This window comes from Anser cygnoides, chromosome 1 (assembly GCF_040182565.1).
Source record: "Anser cygnoides isolate HZ-2024a breed goose chromosome 1, Taihu_goose_T2T_genome, whole genome shotgun sequence".
Classification (NCBI taxonomy): domain Eukaryota; kingdom Metazoa; phylum Chordata; class Aves; order Anseriformes; family Anatidae; genus Anser; species Anser cygnoides.
In genome coordinates this window covers 37,711,253-37,732,911 of record NC_089873.1, presented here as the reverse complement: position 1 = coordinate 37,732,911, position 21,659 = coordinate 37,711,253, and the positions used below count along the sequence as shown (strand labels likewise).

The window sequence follows — 21,659 nt, the reverse complement described above, 5'->3', positions numbered from 1 at the left end:
ATTATTATTATTATTAATTGATGTTATTATCATTGTTATTATTTTAATTTGCCAGGGGAGTTTATGGTGGGTTTGTCACCTTTTTTTGAATTTTTGCCTGGAATGAGTTGCATCACAGCCATGTAAAATCAGACATTTCAATCCTGCTATTATATGAGAGCAGAGGAGTCTCAAGACTGAGATCCAGTGCTTAGAAAGTACCTCAGAACAGATGCTTTGGAAGCCAGCTGACAGATCACTCTCTCGTTGTTAAACTTCTCCTTGAAAAAGGAGAAATTAAGGTTTGAATATAAAGGGCTAGTTTCCCCCAAACATCAGGTTATTTGAAGACTAATAAATAACTATAAGTATGTTAATACTTTAGCAGACACATCTGTCTTTCCCTTTAGAAACCTCACAGAGGTGATAAAGCAGAAATCTGCCCCAGCAATGATTTTCATTTGAAGTATTGCTACTAAATTCTGACATAGTGCTTTCAAGTAACTGCACAACGCTTGTGTTACTTTGGCCAGGAATCAGGAAAGCACTAAAGAGAGGGTTCACTTATAATTACAATCATTTTGCTGGCAGGTATTAATGAGCGTGTTTAATATTTTAGCAGAGAAATTAGATTTCTAATTAGATTAAATATCTAATACCAAGTATTAGAATTAATGAATTGATCACTTTAATGGCTGACTCATTAAAATAAAGAGAAAACTGTCTTTTAAAATCATTTTAAAATACATTTTTCTTGGGCAAGGATCTCTAAAAATCAAAAGCAGTATTGCACCAATGTATTAGGATGTAATATAATGCAGATGTGCTCCAGATGATGCGTGCTTACAGAAAGGTCAGTAAGATCTCACACAGATGACAATAGGCCAAATTTAGGGATTTACACTGGAAATTTACCTGGATCGCTCAATTGCTTCATGTAACTACAATGACTACATCATTCTGGCTGCTTTTCTGCATGGTCAGCATCACTCATCTCTAACACAGGCTTAAAAGCAAACGCTGCTGTCAAAAATATGTTCCCTTAACCTAAATAAATGTACTTGACCTGGTTTTAAACCATAGTGGGGGCATTTCACTCCCAGGTGGCAGCAGGCTGACAGCCACCACAGAGAGTACAGATCTGCTGAGCATAAATCCACGCTGCAGCCCACTGGTCTCTTGGTAGAGACATCCTCGTGAAGAAGAAGGCACCGCCATGGATTTTTTATTGAACTGGACGACGTGTTTCATAGAGGTAAAGCTACTGATAGCAGTCCTTATAGGCAAAGCCTGCAGTTAGACATGGAGGGAAATATATAATTTGTTCTTAAATGAGCAGGGGCTGCTGAGCTTTGTTGCTTCAGGTGAAGTGATGCTTCTGGTTTTCAAATCATGGCATTAACACTTAGCATCAAATATTAGTAACAATTAATATTATTAACTTTTATTAGCAATAATTAATAATAACTAATAAACAATAATCCCTAAAGCTATTGGAAAAATCTCACCCTAATTCCACTTCAAAAAATAACTGAGTGACTTTTCAAAGGGGACAGGCTTTGTATAAAAGCCTTCAGAAGGACAAACAGGGATGATGCAGATGAGAATGCTGAAAAAATGATGGATTCAACAAAGATGATTGTCCAGCCTGCAATCTCTGCAAAGGTACGCCTTACACATGAAAGGCAGTTCTGAGGCACATCTTTAAAAACAATTTTTAAAAGGAACAATCAGCCGAAAATTCACTAGTGTTCATCCAAATCTCTGGCTGATTGCTAAAGCACCGTTGTTCTTCCTGCTGGTCTGGGAGAATGTCAAGACTACAAGAGACTCACTGATGTTCTTAAAATAAAAGTGCTATTTAAATATTAATCAACAGTGGAAAACACTCAGGTGAGAGACCTATTTTCAAGTCTTTTCCCCTTTACTGCAACAGTCCAGAACAAGCATGGTATTTTGGGATCTGTAGTGTACTTTCCTGAACTACTGTTACAAAAAGGTGGTTTGATGTGACACAGAATTGCTTTGCTACGTTTGGAGTCATGAGCTTTGTTTCTGCCTCGTGCAAAATAAGCAGTAACTTGGCATACATATCCCGAGACTTAATGCTGGTCTGCTTCACTCAATAATTAATTTTGTGAGTGAGTGAAGGATTTGCCATGACTACATCTTCAGCCTTCCACTTCTCTGCTCACGCCCTCCCTGCCCTCTTTGTAGGACCTGGAGGAAGAGGAGGAAGAAGATATCTGAGTGACGTGCTGAGGGAGCCTCAGCAATATTTTGTGCCTTATGCAGCCACTCCAGGCAAAACCCCTGGTTGCAGGCAGTGCCCGGGGGTGAGATGTGCCGTCCCCAGATCCCAGTTCTCCAAGCACCAGTATGCAGACAGAATATGCCCAGAGTCTCAGGATGGCTGAGGCTGGCAGGGCCTCTGGAGCCCACCTGGCCCAACCCCTGCCCAAGCAGGGCCACCCAGAGCAGGCTGCCCAGGACCACGTCCAGGCGGCTTTTGAAGGTCTCCAAGGAGGAGACCCCACAGCCTCTCTGGGCAGCCTGCGCCTGTGCTCCATCACTCCCGCAGCACAGAAGTGCTCCTGGTGCTCAGAGGGAACCTCCTCTGCTCCACTTTGTGCCCTTTGCCTCTTGTCCCGTCCCTGGGCACCACTGAAAAGAGCCCGACCAACAGTGGGAAAGCCGTAACTATTACAAATTCAGGATTTTTTCCATTAACAGCGTACACACTATTATTGTTGTTCCACATGGGAGTTTGTATCAGGATGGTACTGCACTAGACACTCACGCAGAAATAAGCAAATCTGACCCCACCTTTCCAAAATACAAGGAAAAAAATGTTAAGAATTAAAGCTGTTCACGACAAAACGAGCTCAAAGGTTTAGATAAACTAATTTACAGGAGTGCACACAGGTTTTAGATGACAGAATAACTAGCCATTACAGGTAATGTAGGCTGTCCAATGAAGATAATTAAAGTACATTAGGATTTGTATAGAAAGAGTGGATAACTGTTTTATAAACAGGCTCCATATGGCATTCACAAAATTCAAGCAGCTCTTGCTGCTAAATTGAAACTGAACAAAACAACATCAAACTCAAACCGTGGTATGTTTTGATGCTTCATTCAGAGAAACAAATTCAGGAATACTTCCCCTTATTTATAAATATAATAGCACCACTATTAAATTGCTGTTTTTGTCTTTTGTTTTGTTTTGTTCTGTTCTGTTCTGTTTTTGTAATATTAACTCCATTAAAAAAAAATCCATTAAAAATAAAGAATAAATACTTATAGCTGGATTGCCAGTATAGCACTCTACATTTCCTCAAGATTTGGTCTTATACATGGAATAAAAATGGTAATGCTCTTTTTTTTAACCTCAGCAGTTACTAAAATAACAAAGGTGGGATTATAAGCAAAAACAGCTTTCAGCTTGATCCTGACCTTAACATATAAATGCCCCAGTTTGTCAAAATAAGATTGCACCTTTCAAAGATATGAGACTTGCATACCTGGGCAAACACACTGGGATAAGACCTATAATGCCAGGATTAATTTATTAACTACCAGCACTGATCTATTAACCATTGATATGTTGATCTTGAAGTCCTGGTCTCAAAAGGAAATGTACCTACCCCGATCCCATTCAAAACCCCTCACCAAATTGCACAATTCAAACCAACAAGCCTGCTCAAGAGCTGCTCACAATCCTTAGAATAAAGCACACAGTTGATTTCCGCTTCATGCTCCCTAGCAGGTACACTCATTCCCCACACATTTATGGACTACTAGAAAGGTAGTCCAAACTCCAAAAAGGCAGTGCCACCAGGAAGCTCAGTTCCTACCCCCAGCCCATTTCTTATTGCATCTGAGCCCTCCAGTGTTTCATGATACCAAGACCCCAATCTAACTTGGTGTGTCTCATCAACAATGCACACACATTAACAAGGAGTTAATCAACTTATAACCCGGCGAGGTATAAAGAAGAAATACGTAATGCAGATGGGATTTCACAGGATATATATAAAATAAAAAAAAAAAAAAAAAAAAAAAAAGGATCATATGGCAAAGATGAGGGCTCTAGTAAACTACAGGAACGTTCAGAGAGGTTTTTCATCCTGGAATAATGAAAGGTTAGCCTGGTGACCTGCTTGCTCTTGGTAGAGCCTTTCTCATGAAACTGTAAGTATTAAAGAAGATAAACTCTCTTTCCTTGATCTGTGGATTTTAAAATTCACTATCAAGGGTTTTAGAGTAACAGATGGAACATCTGTCCCTGACTTTCTTTGTTATTTTCCTGCCCTGTAAGAACAACATGACATTTCTGTAGATACTATAGCAATTAAAACTTTAATTTGGAAGAACTTTGCCATTGTGAGATTGTCTCCACTTGTCAAGGCGAACTTCGTATCTTGAGTGTGAGGATAATTTCACAGTAACACATGTTTCTTGAAATTAAGATTCTTCACGATCACACAATAAAATGATCCCTCTACACTAACTAGCCACCTATTTTGAAATCAAGAGAACAAAATTAATTTGGGGATAAATTAATGGTTGAGAGATGGGCAGATGCACGTATGTAACCAAACCTCTCTCCTCTGCTTTTCCATGGTGCTTCACATCTGCATGGCACCGTTCTGCAAACAAAGTGACTGGATCTTACCTCCTTGCTGCCCCAGGGCCCCACGCGTGACTGCACACCCTGCATGCGAGCAACATGACAGGAGTCATGCCTCGTGCATTTGTCCGAAGCCACGCAGAGGTCATGGGCTTTGCAATCTGGGGGGACCGCTTTGTCCTGCCTTAACGACAGCCGTGATTACGTGAAGACACACAGATGGATATCAAAGGGATGCTGCGAGGGGTCACTCTGGGAACACTGCTCGGAGCTGCAGCAAACGAAGGGGCTCTGGCACAATTATTTAAAACCAAACCTCTGGCTAGAAGCAGAATCCTGGCAATGCTCCAAGTACCTTTCCCGAGTACCTCTGAGCACCAGATGGAATTTTTCCAGCAAGGCCACTGATTATGTATAACAGACAAAAGGCACAGAAGAGTCCATTTCTAGTGAGTTTCTAGTGAGAAAGAGCTTCCTTTCTCCATACAGGAGCCCAAACCAGAGCCTGGAGAACAGAAAGCTCTTTCACCCTGCACGCACACAGAATGGATGCATGGATGGTGTCTAGCCGGTCCTAAGCAAGTCACTGTGGGACTGCAGTGGTTTCAAATAAAAATACTGTGATGGAGGTATGTTTATGGAAACATCAAATACAGAAAAGAAAGGCAATGTAAAACATACTTTGCTTTTTATAAGGCATATTTAGCATTTTATAAGGTATACTTTCCCAAGTGAGGAATGGAAAATTGCAAAGACATTGAAAGCATTCAGCCAGGCAGAGGCTGTGTTATTAAACCTCAGTTCAGCACAGCCACTCCACAGCACTCACTGCTCACCGCCCAGTGCATTATGTGTGTGCCTGCAACTAACAGAAAAAGATCTCAGGACAAGAATGATGCTCTCTTTTGGCATGAAAATTGCAGGGTTTATCTGTACTGCAGATGTAAATAATTTTCCTCTGCCATCTGCAGCAACCCTGGCAGATTGTGCTTGAGTAGCGTCATTGAATGAATCATTTGCTGCTTTGTCTCTTGCCTTTCTGAATAAGCCCATTACTGTTCCTTGGTGGCTTACATCAGACTAACATCTTCCACACAGAAGGTTGGTGAGCCAAAGTGCAAAGGTACACGTCTGTTTCCTGCAATCTCCTGTCTCGTAGCCTGTGCCTATTTCACAGCTTTACTCTGCTTACACTTTAAGAAGTTCTCAACTCTGAACCTTCCTTACTAGTTTAAGCCACACTACCTCTTACTTGCTACTTTCTTCACATCTGGAGAACTGCAACAGCCTTTTATAAAGTATTTGAAGACTATTATGTCTCTCCTTTATTCTTTTCTAGGCCTAGACTAATTGCAAATTTGCTCAAGTCCATTCTACTGCAATGCTCTGAACTTTTCTGTTTCTCACAAAGAAGTGAGACCATCTATCATTTTCATGAGGCTTCCAAATAGCTAGTGATTATCATAAGAGGTAGGCAGTGCACTGTAGTTTCTAAATCCATTATAAAGTGTCACCTTTTTCCAGCCTCACAAAAGCATGCTACCCATAGTACTTACTCAAGATATTGCTGAGCAAGCGTTCTTTGCTATCCAAATACACATGGAAATGCCCTTTAAATTCACAGAAGCAGAGAATAGAGAGCCTCTCTGATTTAAAAGGGGGTATTGAGGTTCCAATGAAGTCCATCATAGTCTTGATAGCGAAAGTCCATTTTTTTTACTGAAGAAAAATAAAAAAGAGTTTCACCATATCTCAGCACCTTGGTGATTCTCAGCTCACTTTAGGTTACAACTGCTTAATTAGGCTTGGAAGCAATACTGATAATAATCCTGTTTTTCGTACCAACTCAAAAGCCTGAGGCCACAAATAAGCCCCTATTGTATAAATCCATTAATAACCTCTTCTGTTCTACAAAGTGTTCTGGCCTGCAGCATATAAACCTCTAGCTGCGTGCATCCAAAGCGATGTTCCCCGCAGCTGACTCACGAATTGAGCAGGCAGCTGCTGGTGATGGACAGTACCTGGGATGGCAGGGCTCTAATTGGTGATGGCTTCTATGTGGACTTGCACCAGGGAGCACTGGTAACGCTGGCCAGTAATGTCTAGCACTGGAAGAGCAAAGGATTTCACAAGAAAGCAGGCAGCATAATTATTTCAGAACAGTTACTATTCAGCAATGCAAGCAACGCATAAATCTCCAAATTCAGGATTAAAGCTGACAGATCCTACTCTACAGCAACTAAAAATGCAAAATTAAATTTTAAAAACCATAAATACTTCACAGAATATACAGTAATGTTCATAATTTTTGTATCTGTAATTGAAATGTAATATCTTAGGTCAGCTCAGTAGGAGAACTTTGTTCAAGATTATTTCATCACAGACTCACATAATTTATTTACTTGTCCCTTGAGAATCTGAGTACAGTAGAGGCCACTATTTTCCAATTTTTAAAAGTACTTTATTTGAGTTGAACCTTTTACATACATTTCTAAAATGTCTATCACTTCAGTTCCCTGGAAGGCTTTTGATAATATTCACAAGTCAAAAAATAACAGTTTGCACTCCCCATCCCACCACCCCCTTATTTTTTGTGGATCCCTAAATGGGAATTACCATCTTGGGGAACTTTGTTGGGGGCAATTCCACACATACAAAGGCTAATGGTACAAAACATATCTGAGAAACGTTGAGCATCTTTGAGCTCTGTTTAATTGATCTGAACTCACTTTGAAGGATAAGACATATAGCTAGGAGAAAGCCTGAACCAGATTCTACTTTGCATGAAACATTTATTCATGGAAAGGTTGGATGTGGTGCTCAGGGACATGGCTTAGTGGGTGATGTTGGTTGTAGGGTGATGGTTGGACCAGATGATCGTGAAGGTCTTTTCCAACCCTAATGATTCTATGATATGACTCTAAGTTAAACATGGCTTTAGGGGCAGTGTACAGTGATAGTGAACATACACTCCCAAAGCCTTTTTTATCATTTATTGCTGAACACAGCTATATATTTGTAGCCATGGATTTGCTGGAGAACAATTTCCATGTAGCAGATGGAGATGAATCAGAGGTGAAGATCAGTAAAAGGGATGATTTTTTCAGTTTCTGGAGCTTCCCCTTACGACCTGTCAGACTTAAAAACAGCAACAGGAAATTGAGTTTCACACAGACACAAACACAGTATTTCCTCGAGCCATCGTAAATCTCCAGCAGGGCAGACCTGGGCGGGCAAAACGACGGCAAAACGAAGGGCTTTTCACAGAAAACCCAACCCTTTTGTGATCCCGCAGACCCCCCCGTGTAGAAACCAAACTCGGGGGCTCCCCACTTCGTCCCGAGGGGGCTCCCGGCCTAGCCACGCATTCACCCTCCCCCGGGGCCGCCATTTGGGGCCGGCGGGCGGAAGGGCCGGGCGCCGCCATCGAGGCGCTCGGCGCTCGGCGCCATCGAGGCGCTCGGCGCTCGGCAGCGGGGCGGTTGCGGCCGTTGCGGCCGTTGCTGCGTGAGGGGAGGAGGAGGGCGGCGGCGGCAATGGCGGCGTCGGAGCAGCGCTACCCGCGGAACTCCATCGAGGATGACTTCAACTACGGCAGCAACGTGGCCTCGGCCAGCGTCCACATCCGCATGGGTAGGGGCTGGGGGCGAGGAAGGGCCCCCCCTGCCCTGCCCGGCCCGGCCCGGCCCCTGGTTCCCCGGGGGCGCGTTTTGGCGTTTAGGTGGGGTGGGGGTGCGTGTAGCTCTTCTTGTCAGGGGGGTTAAACCCATACAGCGATGCATTTTGAAGCCCAAATCAGATTGGTAAAAAGTATGCGTGTTAAAACTGGAGCCTGTAATTAATTACAGTAGTTTAACCCGGGAATTGAGGGCGGTTAATTTCTTGTGAGGGGTGTTCAGGTGTTGTCTCCTCAGTTTCAGCGTCTGGGTGCTGTCAGGCCATAGCAGTGGCCATGAAATGCTGCTTTGCTGTTCGCATTCAGGTCTTAAATACATTGAATACTCCTATATTAAGTGTCTTCATCACCACTACTTGCTGAAATAGGTAGAGCGTTATTGTATACACCTTAGAATAAAAACAGTGCACGCAGTGAATTTTTTAGTAGACATTTCTGATAAACAGGAGATCCCTTTCTATTAAAATACAGTTTTATCTTGTTTGGAAATTAAAAGATGCCGTAGCAAATATGAAATCGGTATTGTCCTTAGCAAAACTGCTGACGTGTTTAGTAATGTGGGGAGAAGGGCAGGCTAGCTGACAGGCTACCTACGTTTGTTCAATGTGCTACAGCAAAGTAGGGTCTGGTCCCTCATAGCTTACAAATATATTTAATTTTGCCTGCTGCAGCAGCACTGCTGAACTTAATTTAGTGTCTCTTAGCGTGTGCTCTTAAATTTGTTTAATCTGTATTATTAAGGATTGACTGATTCTCGGTGCAAGCCTATTCTTCCTTGCAGAGCATTTTACCTAATAGACTTGGTCTCCTTCCATTTAGAGTGGGAAATACGTTTGACATCCCATATCATAGTGTCCTAAACCACTCTCTTATTCAAGAATTATAAAGGTTGTTAGCTTAATTGAGAAATTTCTTTTAGCAGCTTATATCTGTAGGTATCCATCTAGTACAACGCCAGTCACAAATGATGATAAGTTATGTCTAATATGACAAAAGGTCAATTAAATAGATATTACTGTAATGGTTTCGCCTTTTAAAATACTTACAGCTCTTTCTGTCTCCACACAACCTCCAAGCTGATTTTTCTTCATTTACATCCATTAGATACCAGGAACACGATGAAGAATGCATATTTTTAGTATTTTCATAGTGAGATTAGATGTAGTTATAAAAAAAAGTCTGAAATAAATTCTTCCTAAATGTTTTTTTTTATTATTATTTCTTCTTGTCATCATTGTTGCTGTTTATATAATTATGTGCAAGAAAAAGCATAATCTTGCTGTAATACTGTATTGGTGTTTTAAGGGAAAACAGCTTATTACTATTTTCTTCTGTGTTTTTTCACTGAATAAAGAATTTCTAATGGTTCCTTATCAAACAGAAAATTTGTATCTGATTTACTGTTGAACTTTTTAAGTGTAAGTGAAAGTTGATTACGTTTTTATTTTCTTCTAGCTTTTCTGCGGAAAGTCTACAGCATTCTTTCCATTCAAGTTCTTTTGACCACAGTCACATCTGCAATTTTTCTGTACTCTACTGGAGTACAGGCATTTGTTCATGAAAGGTAAATACTAAAATGAAATGGCAGTGTGTTATTAATGTGTTAAGTATAGTTTCTGTAGTTGCTCTGGAGCACTCCTGTATGCCTCCTCACACAATGTTGTAATTCTGTAATAGAAATTTTGTAACCTGATTACAGCATAACTTTTCTTCTGACATTTTTCTCTGTAGTTTATTATTAAAATTTACTTCAATTGCTGTTATTAAAATTTATTTTAATCAGTACTTTAGTAATAGTGCTTATTTGCAGTATGAAAACCTATGTATTAGTGTCGAACATCTGAATTATTGACATTTCTTGTTTTATGGTCTAAATATCTGCTCTTAGAATCTATTTGGAATGTTGTTGTTTATATGTATCAGTTCCAGAAAGCTGAATCATTTCTTAATCCTCTCACTCCTCCCCCACTCTTTGCTTTTTTGTTTGTTTCTTTCTTTCTTTGTCTCCTGTAAATTAGTCTTCTAAAATTCCCGTGGGTTTTGTTTTTTGCCTCATAATTTTCATGAGGAAAAAAAACAAGTCTCAAAATCAAACTGTGGTGAAAACAGGAAAAAAGAACAACTGGGGAAAGGAAGAGAGCACTGAGTCCAGTTTCTGTTTTCTTCCAAGTACACTTGCAATCTTTGCTTTTACTTTCGCTTTATAGCCCTAATAAAAAAGGAGGATCTAGCACCATATGAGTTCCTGTATAAGCTGTATTATATGCAGCAGAGCTTGTAAGGCTACAGTTTTATAATTAAATGTGTTATTTTAAAATCTTCCTGCTTATTTAGACCTGTTCTTTTGTGTTTGATTTTAGTCTAGTTTTTGCTAGGAGGGCTCTTGAATGATTTAATTATAGCTTTATTTGCCAGTCAGACCTGGTTTCTTTGGCACAGTTAATGCTCGTGTGTTGGATTCAGGTGCTTATTTAAAAAAAAAAAAAAGGCAACACAGTTCCTTGGATGTGAAGTTCTTAATAGGCAAAATATTACATATACTTTAAAACTGTTAGTTGAGTTCAGATGGATTTTCCTCTTCACACACTTGATGAATTCCTGGGCAATCTCTAGCTTCAGCATGAAAAAATTATCGTTACTTGTAGCTGTACTATTTTTAACTGATAATCTATGGTGATATGTTTTAGAACAGTTTTGCTGTAAAACTTGCTTTACATTTACTTTGGATTTATGGAGCAGCATCTTTGTGTAGGTGATCACTTTAAAAGTTTGTTTTATATAAACTGTTTTTAACGTCTACCAAGTATTTTATCTTAATTTTGATGACCTTTTTTTTTTTTATGAAACTTTACAGGCCTGCCTTGCTTTTGATATCTGTATTTGGATCTTTGGCTATAATCTTAGCACTGACCCTCTACAGACACCAGCATCCTGTTAATTTATACCTACTTTTTGGATTTGTAAGTATTTATATAAATTCAATTTTAATAGTCGTTAGAGTACCTTCCATTTTGATGAACTCTTTAAATCAAGCTAGTAGTAGGAATTTTTCTTGTATTCCTTGGAAGATAACTCAGGCCTTTATGAGTTACAAGTGTATAGGGTATTTTTGGAGGTTCTATTCACAGGTTGTTTCTAGATAGCCTCCAGTTCAGAGTTCTTCTACCATCTTTTCAGGAAGAGCATTAGAGCTTGAAATCAGATTGAGCAAACCTTTTTCTTTTCCCACCCCCCCCCCCCTTTTTTTTTTTTACATCTATATATGTGTGTGTGTGTGTGTGTATATATATATATCACTGCTCTTATTGTTCTGTTGTTAGTTTCTATGCAGCTGCTCAGTAGGAAAGAAGGGGAGCATTCCTGTTGCCATATTTGTTTAATGGACAACCTCCAGGAGAGGCCCAAATATAACCCACCATATGTGTTTATTTCATTCATCATTTTCTGTTTGATGCTAAACTCTTAAAATGTTTCCAGCACAGGCAAGTCAAACAACACTACCCTCAAATTTCAGTCTCCTGCTTGATGTTGCAAATCTGTAGATGTGGGCTAACTTGCTCCTGGATATTTTGGACCATGTAGCAAATTAGTCTGATGAAAGGAAGTCACATCAGCAGCATCAGAATTTGATGCTTTAGAATCTGCCTAAGTTGTATTTGTCATAAAATGGGAAGATAGGTTTGCTGTGTAAGTAAGGGTGGGTGTTTTTAATTGTTACAGGGTTGTATTCTGACTCACTCCTGTCTTTCAGGACAGTAAGTGCTGTAACGGGGAGTGAAGTAATAGTTTCACCAAATGTGGTGTGGCAGTTCATGGCATGACAATTTTGAGTATTACATTGTGTAGGAATAGAAGGATTAAAAACTGCATGCGATAAATTGGCTTAAACAAAATATGGGTTAAACACGCTGTTATTTCGATATGATCTCTTGGTTCATGCCATGGATAGTTCTCTTATTTTCTTGTAATGAAACTTAAATTCAAATTACCTTTTTTTTTGACCCAGACATCAATAGTACATTTGATTTTAACTTAGCTTTAGTGGCAGACTGGGGAGAGGAGTAAGTTGACACAGACACTTAGCTGTCTAATAAGATATTAAGAGTGTTCAATGAAAGTATTTCAAATATTGAAAAGTGTACGGAAAGCTGGAAACAGATCATTTCTAATAGCAGGTCTGAGAAATGTTACAGCCCCCTTGAACTATTTGTAAGAACTGTGGTAAGATCAGTGTGTGCTCTGAGTAGAAGACCTAAATAGCAGTTTTCTGTAGTGGCTGTCTGTCATTCATTTTCACTTTATATTGCATTATTTTTATGTATCACAGCAACGTCCAGCACAGTACAACTGAACAATTGCCATTTTCTTGTTGGAAATTAAGTATGTTATAATGTATAAAAACTTAACTGGAGAGCTAATGTAACACATATGGGGGTTATGTTACATAATGGATCTTATTACACGTGAAGTCTCCAAGTGTTTTGTTTTTTTTTATCATTGTAATTTTTTGTTTTTACTTTTTCTGTAGACCCTGCTGGAAGCACTGACAGTTGCTATTACAGGTAAATGATAGCCATCCTATTTTCTGGTTCCTGAAATGAACTGAATAATGAATCCAGTATGTTTTACTAATTGCCATCTGAGATTCCTAAATGAGATACTAAGATGATTAACAATTTCAAATGATAATGTTGTGAGTTTAGTAAAAACCTGGGGTATCAAGGGAGGAAGCTGCATTCTGGTCCGGGGCTGAAACTGGATAAGCGTGGATTGAGCTGTGCCATCCATTCTTTTGGAACAGCTAGCAGTGCTCTTTCCTGGAAGGCACCTCTCAGCAGGGCTGATCTGCAAGGAAAATGTCCTCATCTCCCCCTTCTTCATCTTCTGAGGGAACTGCTTTGGGTTTGGAGAGTTTTGTACTTGGTTCTCAGGGTAGAGATGGGGCGGTATGCAGAGAAGTTGTGGTATCACCTTGCACTATAGCTTCCATCGTAAGCTGAAACCTCTTCACTGTGGTTTCTGGTCTCCTGTAGACAAAAAGTCAAAAAAAATCACTTGGGAAAATGAGAATACGGAAAAAGGCAGAAAAAAGGCTCCACCCGCTTATCTTTTCCTTCCTGCAACCTAATCAAAAAATTCTTACACATCAAGGTATAACATACGTTTTTTTTCCTTTTTTTTTCTGGGGGTACGGAAGATCTGTTCTTATCTCTATTTAAGAAGCTGCAGATATTCCATGAATGTCGAACTTAGCTAGTGCAAAGGTCTGTGTATCATATGATCATGATCCTGAAGTGCAAAGACAAGTTTAGGCATAATTTATCCTTTTTGCTAACAGTTCAGATTTTTTTCTTGTCTGTGAAAGTTTAAATTTCTGTTTCTGCAACAGATAACTCAGCAAATATATGGGATAGTGTTCTCTAAGTGACAGTTTGCTTTTTCGGTTTGTAGTGAGTTTCTATGATGTGTCCATCGTCTTGCAAGCCTTTATTCTCACTGCTGCTGTTTTTCTTGGACTGACTGCATATACCTTGCAGTCGAAGAGAGACTTCAGCAAATTCGGAGCAGGGTATGTTGTCTTATCAATGACTTTTTGTCTGTTTTGTTTAGCTAGTTTTTTCTTTTTTAAAGCAAGCTTTGCAGATATAATGATGAGTACAGGTCAATAGGAGCTAGCGTGCTGCAAGTGAATGGTGAGGGTGTTGTTTCTCTTAAGTACTAATTTTATGCAGTTCTGCTCTCTTGGTAAGAAATTCTTTTCAGCGTAGCAGTCCTTATTGCAGTAATGATTCTTATAACCATATTACACGAAGAAACTAATTTATGTGGATTTTTCACTGAGACTGAACTGTTTCAAATATACCAGTAAATTTAGGACATAACTTTTGACAGCTCTGTAGAACCAAATTGTACTGCTGCTGCCAGTGAACAGTTGGTATCTAAGAACTGATGTTTATTTGCTGAATATATTGTGAGGAGGTTTTATACAAAGAGAGATTTAGAGACTTTAAGTAAGATTTAAAAGAAAAAATATTGTTAGTGCTCACAGTTTAATTTTTTATTTTTTTTTTCAGGCTCTTTGCTTGCTTGTGGATTTTAATCTTCTCGGGTTTCTTGAGGGTAAGATACCTCATGTTCGAGGTCAAAAAATATTCTTTCATGTAAATCCTGTAATAACTTCTAGTATAACTAAAACTTTTTGAATGCTCCAAAAGATATTAATAAAAAATGTCCTAGCTGGATCCATTACTGTTGTAGATTATGCTGGTGATCTTTTAACTGTTCCTTTCCAGTTCAAATTTTTGTTGGATGCTGTTCTTACTAATGTGAAAGTGGCGTTTGAACTGAGTGCTCTCAGCTGAGGTGCACTACTTGTGTGAGAGAATGGGAGGGAGAGTTGTTTTAATTGGATTTTTTTTGTTTAGTTTGTCTCCTGGTGTTACTGTTTTGGAAACCAGAGCTTGCTTTCTTGTAAGAGAAGGCACTTCACTTAGTTAAGAGGTTGTATGGCTGGGATCTACATGGAATAAGAACATTGAAGAGTCATTGTAGTATCATATTTGTATGTATAAAACAGTAAAAAGGCAGTAGGTATCCATGTTTTATGTGCAGCGTATCTTTATACAGAGATTTTAATATTAAAAAGAAAATGAAATTTACAGTTTTTTTCTCTTTCATTTGCCTCCAGCTGTTTTTCTACACTGAGACAATAGAGTTGGTGTTTGCTGCTGCCGGAGCACTTCTCTTCTGTGCATTTATAATTTATGACACTCATTTGCTGATGCACAAATTATCCCCCGAAGAGTACATACTGGCTGCGATCAATCTCTACTTGGACATCATCAATCTGTTCCTACACCTGCTGCGTTCACTGGAGGCATTTAACAAAAAATAATCAGAAGGAGGGAGGTTGATTATCACATGTATAAAGTTCAGTACCTAAATAGTGTTGGCTTGGATGATCTGCAAAGAGACTGAATCTCTGTTGCTCTGTCGTTCCATGAGTATTGATCCCTTTTTTTCGGGGGGCAGGGCTTTTCATGTCGCTGAAGTTCTTCTCCAGAACATGTATTTTATTTAGTTAACGTGGTGTAGCTGTTTCAATCACTTTTTAAATTACTTAATTTGCACTCAACGTAATTCGTTATTAAATTGTTTGCCAATTTCTGATCCAGGGTAGGCTATTAGAAAGCCTCTGTCTGCTGTTCTGTAGCTGCTGGGAACGTTTCCTTTTGGGATTACAAGTGGAAAGCATGCAGGCAGTCCCAGTTTATCGTTGTGCAATGTTTTGTTAAGTTAAAATTTGTAGTTTTTGTGTGGTGAAGGGGAATGCTGTCCGTGAGGGGAGCGTTCTGTCAAGAGCTGTCAGGTTGTTACACGAGCTGGCAGAGAACGAAGACGAAAGGGTTCTTCATGTGTTAAGGATTATTTATTGCCTGTCTTTCCGTGTTTGGAAATATTTGAAGGTAGATCCTGCCGTTTTGTGTGCGTTAACTGTCAATAAACTCGGAAGCCCTCAGCCTGTCGTTGCAGCTGACCCCGCGCTCGGAGACTTACGGGAACACTCGGGGGCGGGGGGGGGGGGGGGGTAATCACGTGACTCTCCTCTGGGGCGCGTCGGCCAGCTCCGCCCCGCGCCTGCGCACTCGGCGGGAGCGGCCTAGCGCGAGGGTGGGCACCGGCCTCGTGCGCGGCTGAGGTGAGCGGGGGGGGGGGGGTGGGGGCGGCGCGGCCGTTGGGACCGTTACGGCCGTTGGGGGGGGGGGGGGCTGGGGGCTGCAGCGGAGGCCTAACGGAGCCCTCTTCCCTCCCCTCAGCCATGGCAAAGAGCCTGCGGAGCAAGTGGAAGAGGAAGATGCGGGCGGAGAAGAGGAAGAAGAACGCGCCCAAGGAGCTGGAGAGGCTCAAGAGCCTCCTGCGGGTCGACGCCGACGCCGTGATGGAGGAGGTGAAGGAGGTGGCGGCCGTGCTGCCCCCCGCCCAGCTCCGCCAGCAGCAGGGTGAGATGGGGACCTGGGACACGCGGCCCGGGAACGGCCCTGCCTCCCCAGCTGAACCCCCCCCCCCCCTCCTTTTCCTCCCACCGGCTGTTATCTTGCGACCAGCCTAACGCCCCGGCAGACCTCTGTGACTCCTCCTCCGCTTTCCACCGCCGTCATCAGTTCTACTGTGTTCTTCTCGACCTGGAAAGCCAAATCTCTCTCCTCCAAAGCCTTAAGTGGCTATTAAGTCATTGAATCTGCTCATTGGCAACGTTGGCTTCAGGGCATCCAATCGCTTGTGGAGCTGGCTTAATAGCACTTCATTTAAAGTTTTTTTGGAGAGATCTCTGCAAAAGCATCAAGCGAGCAAGGGTTCCTTGGCAGTTTGTTCCAATCACAGCGTTATCTTTGCTGTTAAGCTTGAGATAGGACATACCGTCCTTTCCGGTTTAAGGATGATATGAAATATATAAAGCTGGAGCTAAATCTGAAATTATTTTGTAGATATCTTGTCGTAGATAGTGATTTATTGTTTTTAAATATATTGTGCCCTGGTATGGGTAACAAGGACCCTGTTTTTTTAATGCTAGTAATACATTGCACATGGTGCAGGAGTGCATGGCATTAGCCATCTACAGGTAATGCCACCTTCCTGTCCATTCCTTGAAAAGAATGTAATCTTTAAATAATTCTGAAACTGGGAGCAAAGGTTTTAAGTAGCTGTGTACTGGACAGGAGTCAGAAACACACCACCTTTTTCCAAAACTGCACTCCAAACTAAGTCATAGCCCTTTTTTCTTTTCTAGTGTATGCGGTGTAAGCTGTTACAAAGTTGCCAATGTAAGCTTTTTATGTGGGATGCAGAAATCTCTTGAGACAGCACAGTAGGGATTTGAAATAATACTGGTTATGACTGTCAGTCATGCAGGCAGTTTTGTCAGTGATTCAGGAATTTGGAAAGACAGAGAAGGATTATAAATTTGAACAGCAGAGCCTATAAACTATGTTGAAAATGGAAATAGAGGATATATAAAAAATAATTACCTGGTTAAGGGTAGAATCGAGTATGAATTGTATTTTTTTCTATGGTTCTCATTGGTTCTGTAAACCAGCTGTAAAAGTTGTTCCTTACAAGATGGTTAGGATTGAATTTTCAAAATGATTTGGAACATCATCAGCTCGCTGATGCTGAAGATGCAGGAAACATTGCTGTCTTAAACCTAGTTTCTGAATCAAGTGCCTGGTTATGTCATTCCTGCACACTCTTCCAAATCTGCTGGCAACTTTTCTATGCAGTGGCAAGTTTCACTCAGCATCTACAGAGAGATAGCAGCCTTGGAAATACTTAGTTGTAAGTTTTGTGAAAATAATGCTATCTTTGAGAGGACTCTTCAGCATGAACTGTTCGTGGACACTAAGAAATTCATATTTTTGCAAAATGTTATGAAGGACTGAAGTGTAGGCAGAAGGTTTAATCTAGAATTTAAACTTCCCATAGATAACCAACAGGTGAATAATTTTCCAGCCTTAGAAGGTATGTGGGTGTATTAGGGATATTTTCCTGTGTTACCTTAAGGTATTTCTCACAACATACTACAAAAGATTTTTTTTCACAAATTTTTTTTGTTAGGAAAAAATAATGGAAGGTCTGGCTAGCCTTCAGTCAAAAAGAGTTTTGTAGATGTTCTTAAAACTTTATGGGCATGCACAGATTTTTCAACATAATCATACCCATTGAGTCTGCTGCAATTAACTACTTTTACAGCTTTTTTTGCCCTTTTCTCTCTCTATTTTTCTTTTTTTTTTTTTTTAATCTCTTTGGTAGGTTTTCTTTGTGTCCGTGGACCGCTCTTCTGTTCAGTAGGTTTCTTCCTCTTACTGATTCCTACAGCATCCTTGAGATTGCAAAGTGTGATGAAAATGTCACGTTATGTAAACAACCGATAGTCTGTCCAGGAGTATTTCTTCATTTAATGTTGCAGCAGATGCTTATTATGGAAGTGCCTTTTTGCAGTCACAAGCCTGTTCATGTCACAGATTAACCTTAATAGTATGACAGGACAGGAATCCAGAGAAGAAACTTAGGCGGGGTTGTGTTGTTTTTTTCTTTTTCCTGTATCTGTTCTGTGTTTGGGGTGGATTAACTTTAAAAGAAATCCATGAACGGTACCCTAATTACATGTAAAATCACAAATTAATTGGTTGGAAGCAAAGGGATTTCAAACAAACCAGTGTGGACACAACCTAGTTTGTAACTTCGCTTTGTTGTTCTTTTGCTGTGATTGTTGCTCTGTTTGGGAAGCTTGCCTATCAAAGAGCGATGGCTTATTTCTTGAACAGATTTTTGCAAGGTGTGACTTGTGCTGTGCTGCTTGGTGCTATGGATGCTTTCCTTTAGATGTTATTACTAGAAGAAAAAACCTGATGCTGTAGCATCACATCTGAACCGCCAATCTAATGCAGCAGTTTATATGAGTGCCACCTGAACTGCCAACTAATAGCAGCTGGTGTGGTTCTGCATTCTTCAGAACCTTCCTCCCCTCCACGTTCTAGCTCTTGCTCCCAACATCTGGAGCTCTGGGCTGGGACAGGCCAGCTCTTCTGTGGCATTTGCAGAACAGCAGTGTTCAGCAGGCCTTGTGTTTCTCTGATGTCTTAGGACATCTCTGGAGCTGGGACTTCTTGGCTTGATCACCCTTTGCAGGCAGCAATAAGCCCCTGTGTTGATTCTCTGCTGACTACATGTATTCATATCCCATCTTTAAGGCTCCTGCGCATAAAAAAGTCTTCTTCCTCTCCGTGAAAGCCCATCAGAAAGCTTTTAGAGTTGCACATGGAAGGTTGGAAACAAGTTTGAAGTTTAATAGCACAGTAGTATTCAGATCTATACTTAACAATGTCCTGATCCTAGAGATTAGTCCTCTCTGTCTCTTAATTGTATTCAACTTGATCCTGTGCTCACTTTTTGAGGCAAATGTAGCATTGCTGGCTCATGCTTTATACCTTCACTGCATTTCTCAGAGATTTTTCTCTTTATTCTTCTCTTTACCTGTCTTCATCTTCCATTCAATTTAACTTTTAGAATTTCCTTGCATCTTAAGCATTACATCATAAAAAGTGTTTAATTGTACATATGTTTCAGTAAGCCTATGGCTTCCTGTATGCTTGCAGCTTTTGATGGAGACCACACACAATGTTTTTAGACACAGTGCTGGAACAGATGGCAGACTAAAGAATAAGGTGCTTTGCCCAGACATAGGCCTTTAGGGAAAATTCTTCATATTTACTATCAGCTGTTGAAGTTCTTGGGTTGCTGTTGTATTGGCTTGGAAACCACTTTCAATGTACAAAGCCTTCATCTCTCTGTCCACAAATACTGTTGTGTATAGAGATCTTTTTATCATGTTGGTGAATCTAGTAACAAAATAGCATCTATGAAACTGGTGCATGTATTTTGCTCACTATAAATTCCTTTCTTTTCCAGATGACTGCAAAATGGACATAGGTAATAAACGAAACAAAAAAACTCTCCTAGACCAGCATGGACAGTACCCGGTATGGATGCATTCCAGGCAGAAAAAGAAGCTTAGGGCACAGCGCTTAAAAGAGAAAAAAAAATCAAAGTTGGCCAAAGGCCGAGCCCGGTAGACTTGAAGAACTTTGTAAGATCATGAATATTTTACTTTCCATAATAAATATCCTAAATAAGTACACGATGCTTCTGTATTTGGCCACCGAGTATGATTTATTGTGTTGCGTGAACCTTTGAAGAGACTGCTAGGCCAGCAAGTGATGAAAGCAATGCAAAAAAGCAAGTGCCTTTGAATAGACTAAATGTTTGGTTATATGTTTTCTTGGGGGGGGGGGTCATCTTTTATTTTATGGATGCTACAAAAAAAAGAAGCTGTAAATGGTCTTGAACTGTTGTCCTTGTCAATGTAATTTTTCTATTAGTAAATTTTACCAAAGAATTCTGTAAGCTCACTGTATCTCTTAAGTTCTGTAAAATAACTTTTTGTCATGCTGATCTGTGTTGCTTGTAACGTCTAGTGATTAACTAAAACAGCCTCTTAATATGTAACTTAAAAGAGATTACACACTGAAATCAACATCAAGGCTTCATGAAATTTTCTTTTTTTTAATGTAAAACTCAAGACAAAGTGTTGGCATGGCATTTTTTAAAAATTCACAAAGAGAAAGTTATTGAAACAAAGTTTTTCACTACTTTATGCAACTTAAATACTGTAGGAACTAAGTAATTGAAAGTAAAACTGATTCGTTTGTTGTTAACCCGAGTGAATGCAAACACAGACTGAGGAAGAAGTTCTAAAACGTTTTCCAAGTTTTATTAAAGTAAATGAGGATTTACTTTTTTGCATGTATTTTCAGTAGCTTTATATTTCTCTTAGAATGGCAGTAATCTATCATGCTTTACAATGTGGGCATAGAATAAAATACTGCAGGATTGCGTAACAGATGCCATTTATATGTCATTAGCTACAGTTGGTTGCATATTACTTGGCAATAACATGTGATGACAGATGCAAGAATTAGTTGCCCAGAAAGCCCATGTTTTTAAAATGTCTCTCGTTTCAAGGATGGAAGTAATTACAGTACCAGTCTTGCTGTGTATTGCCTGTTGAAGTACCCTGCATTGATACAGAGCACAACCTTTGTACAACTTCACCCAAAGTGGGATCCACGTTCTGTAATTGCCCAGAAATTGTTGTGTGTGATAACTTGGACACAAGAAGTAGGATTTAGCCTTTCAAAAGTAGTTGCAGTAGTGTTCTGTACTGAAGTCCATTAAGAACTACTCAGCCTGAAAATTTAGTTTTTCTGGAAAAAATAAACTATGTTTTGTTTTTATTATGATTATGATTTTTATGATTATGATATGATTAAGTGTTGAGGGAAAATACTCTTCTAATGCTCAGGTGAAGCAAAGAACTACAAAGATGTTGGAGGACATATCAGTATATCATCTGTTTTCACATACACTGACAGTTAATGAGTCTTGGTAAGATACATAGATCAAAGCGTACCAAATTAAAATCCTTTAACAACTTATATTTGTATTTTAAAAATATTTCGTTGAAGTTGATAATACCTCTGCAAAAAAAAGTAGATGCTGCTCTTTATTCAGTTCTTTGTTTTACTAGATATTTGGGCCTAGATTTCAGTATCAAATATGCTAGCATTTACATTAGTACTATTTTAAATTTGATTAATGTGGAGGAAAATGTTCATTAGATTCATCATTATTTTTATCTAGAAAATGGAAAGAGCTGTCACTTTGTGTTTCTTTACCATTTTAATGCTGTTGGCTCTATTCTGCTTAATGTGTGTGCAGTGCTTTGGGGAGTTGTGGAGGGGAGTTTTTTAGGTT

The 21,659-nt window shown here is 39.8% G+C and overlaps 2 protein-coding genes across 2 annotated transcripts; both read left to right on the top strand.

Moving 5' to 3' along the window:
- The first annotated feature begins 8,071 nt into the window (after positions 1-8,071).
- TMBIM4 (transmembrane BAX inhibitor motif containing 4) lies at positions 8,072-15,807 on the top strand. Its single transcript, XM_048065426.2, has 7 exons — positions 8,072-8,245; positions 9,744-9,852; positions 11,143-11,248; positions 12,817-12,850; positions 13,740-13,857; positions 14,363-14,408; positions 14,977-15,807. The coding sequence occupies exons 1-7, from the start codon at positions 8,149-8,151 to the stop codon at positions 15,181-15,183; spliced, it is 717 nt and encodes a 238-aa protein (XP_047921383.2). The 5' UTR covers positions 8,072-8,148; the 3' UTR covers positions 15,184-15,807.
- A 57-nt stretch (positions 15,808-15,864) lies between these two features.
- On the top strand, positions 15,865-20,652 carry LLPH (LLP homolog, long-term synaptic facilitation factor). Its single transcript, XM_066992635.1, has 3 exons — positions 15,865-15,987; positions 16,106-16,288; positions 19,755-20,652. Exons 2-3 carry the CDS (start codon positions 16,108-16,110, stop codon positions 19,916-19,918), a joined length of 345 nt encoding a protein of 114 aa, XP_066848736.1. The 5' UTR covers positions 15,865-15,987; positions 16,106-16,107; the 3' UTR covers positions 19,919-20,652.
- Positions 20,653-21,659: the final 1,007 nt, after the last annotated feature.

Coding starts and splice junctions, on each gene's coding strand:
- TMBIM4 (XM_048065426.2), top strand. CDS start 8,149: ATGGCGGCGTCGGAGCAGCGCTACCCGCGGAACTCCATCGAGGATGAC. Junction 8,246..9,743: donor CAGCGTCCACATCCGCATGG/GTAGGGGCTGGG, acceptor ATTTTCTTCTAG/CTTTTCTGCGGAAAGTCTAC. Junction 9,853..11,142: donor CAGGCATTTGTTCATGAAAG/GTAAATACTAAA, acceptor GAAACTTTACAG/GCCTGCCTTGCTTTTGATAT.
- LLPH (XM_066992635.1), top strand. CDS start 16,108: ATGGCAAAGAGCCTGCGGAGCAAGTGGAAGAGGAAGATGCGGGCGGAG. Junction 16,289..19,754: donor CCAGCTCCGCCAGCAGCAGG/GTGAGATGGGGA, acceptor TTTCTTTTCCAG/ATGACTGCAAAATGGACATA.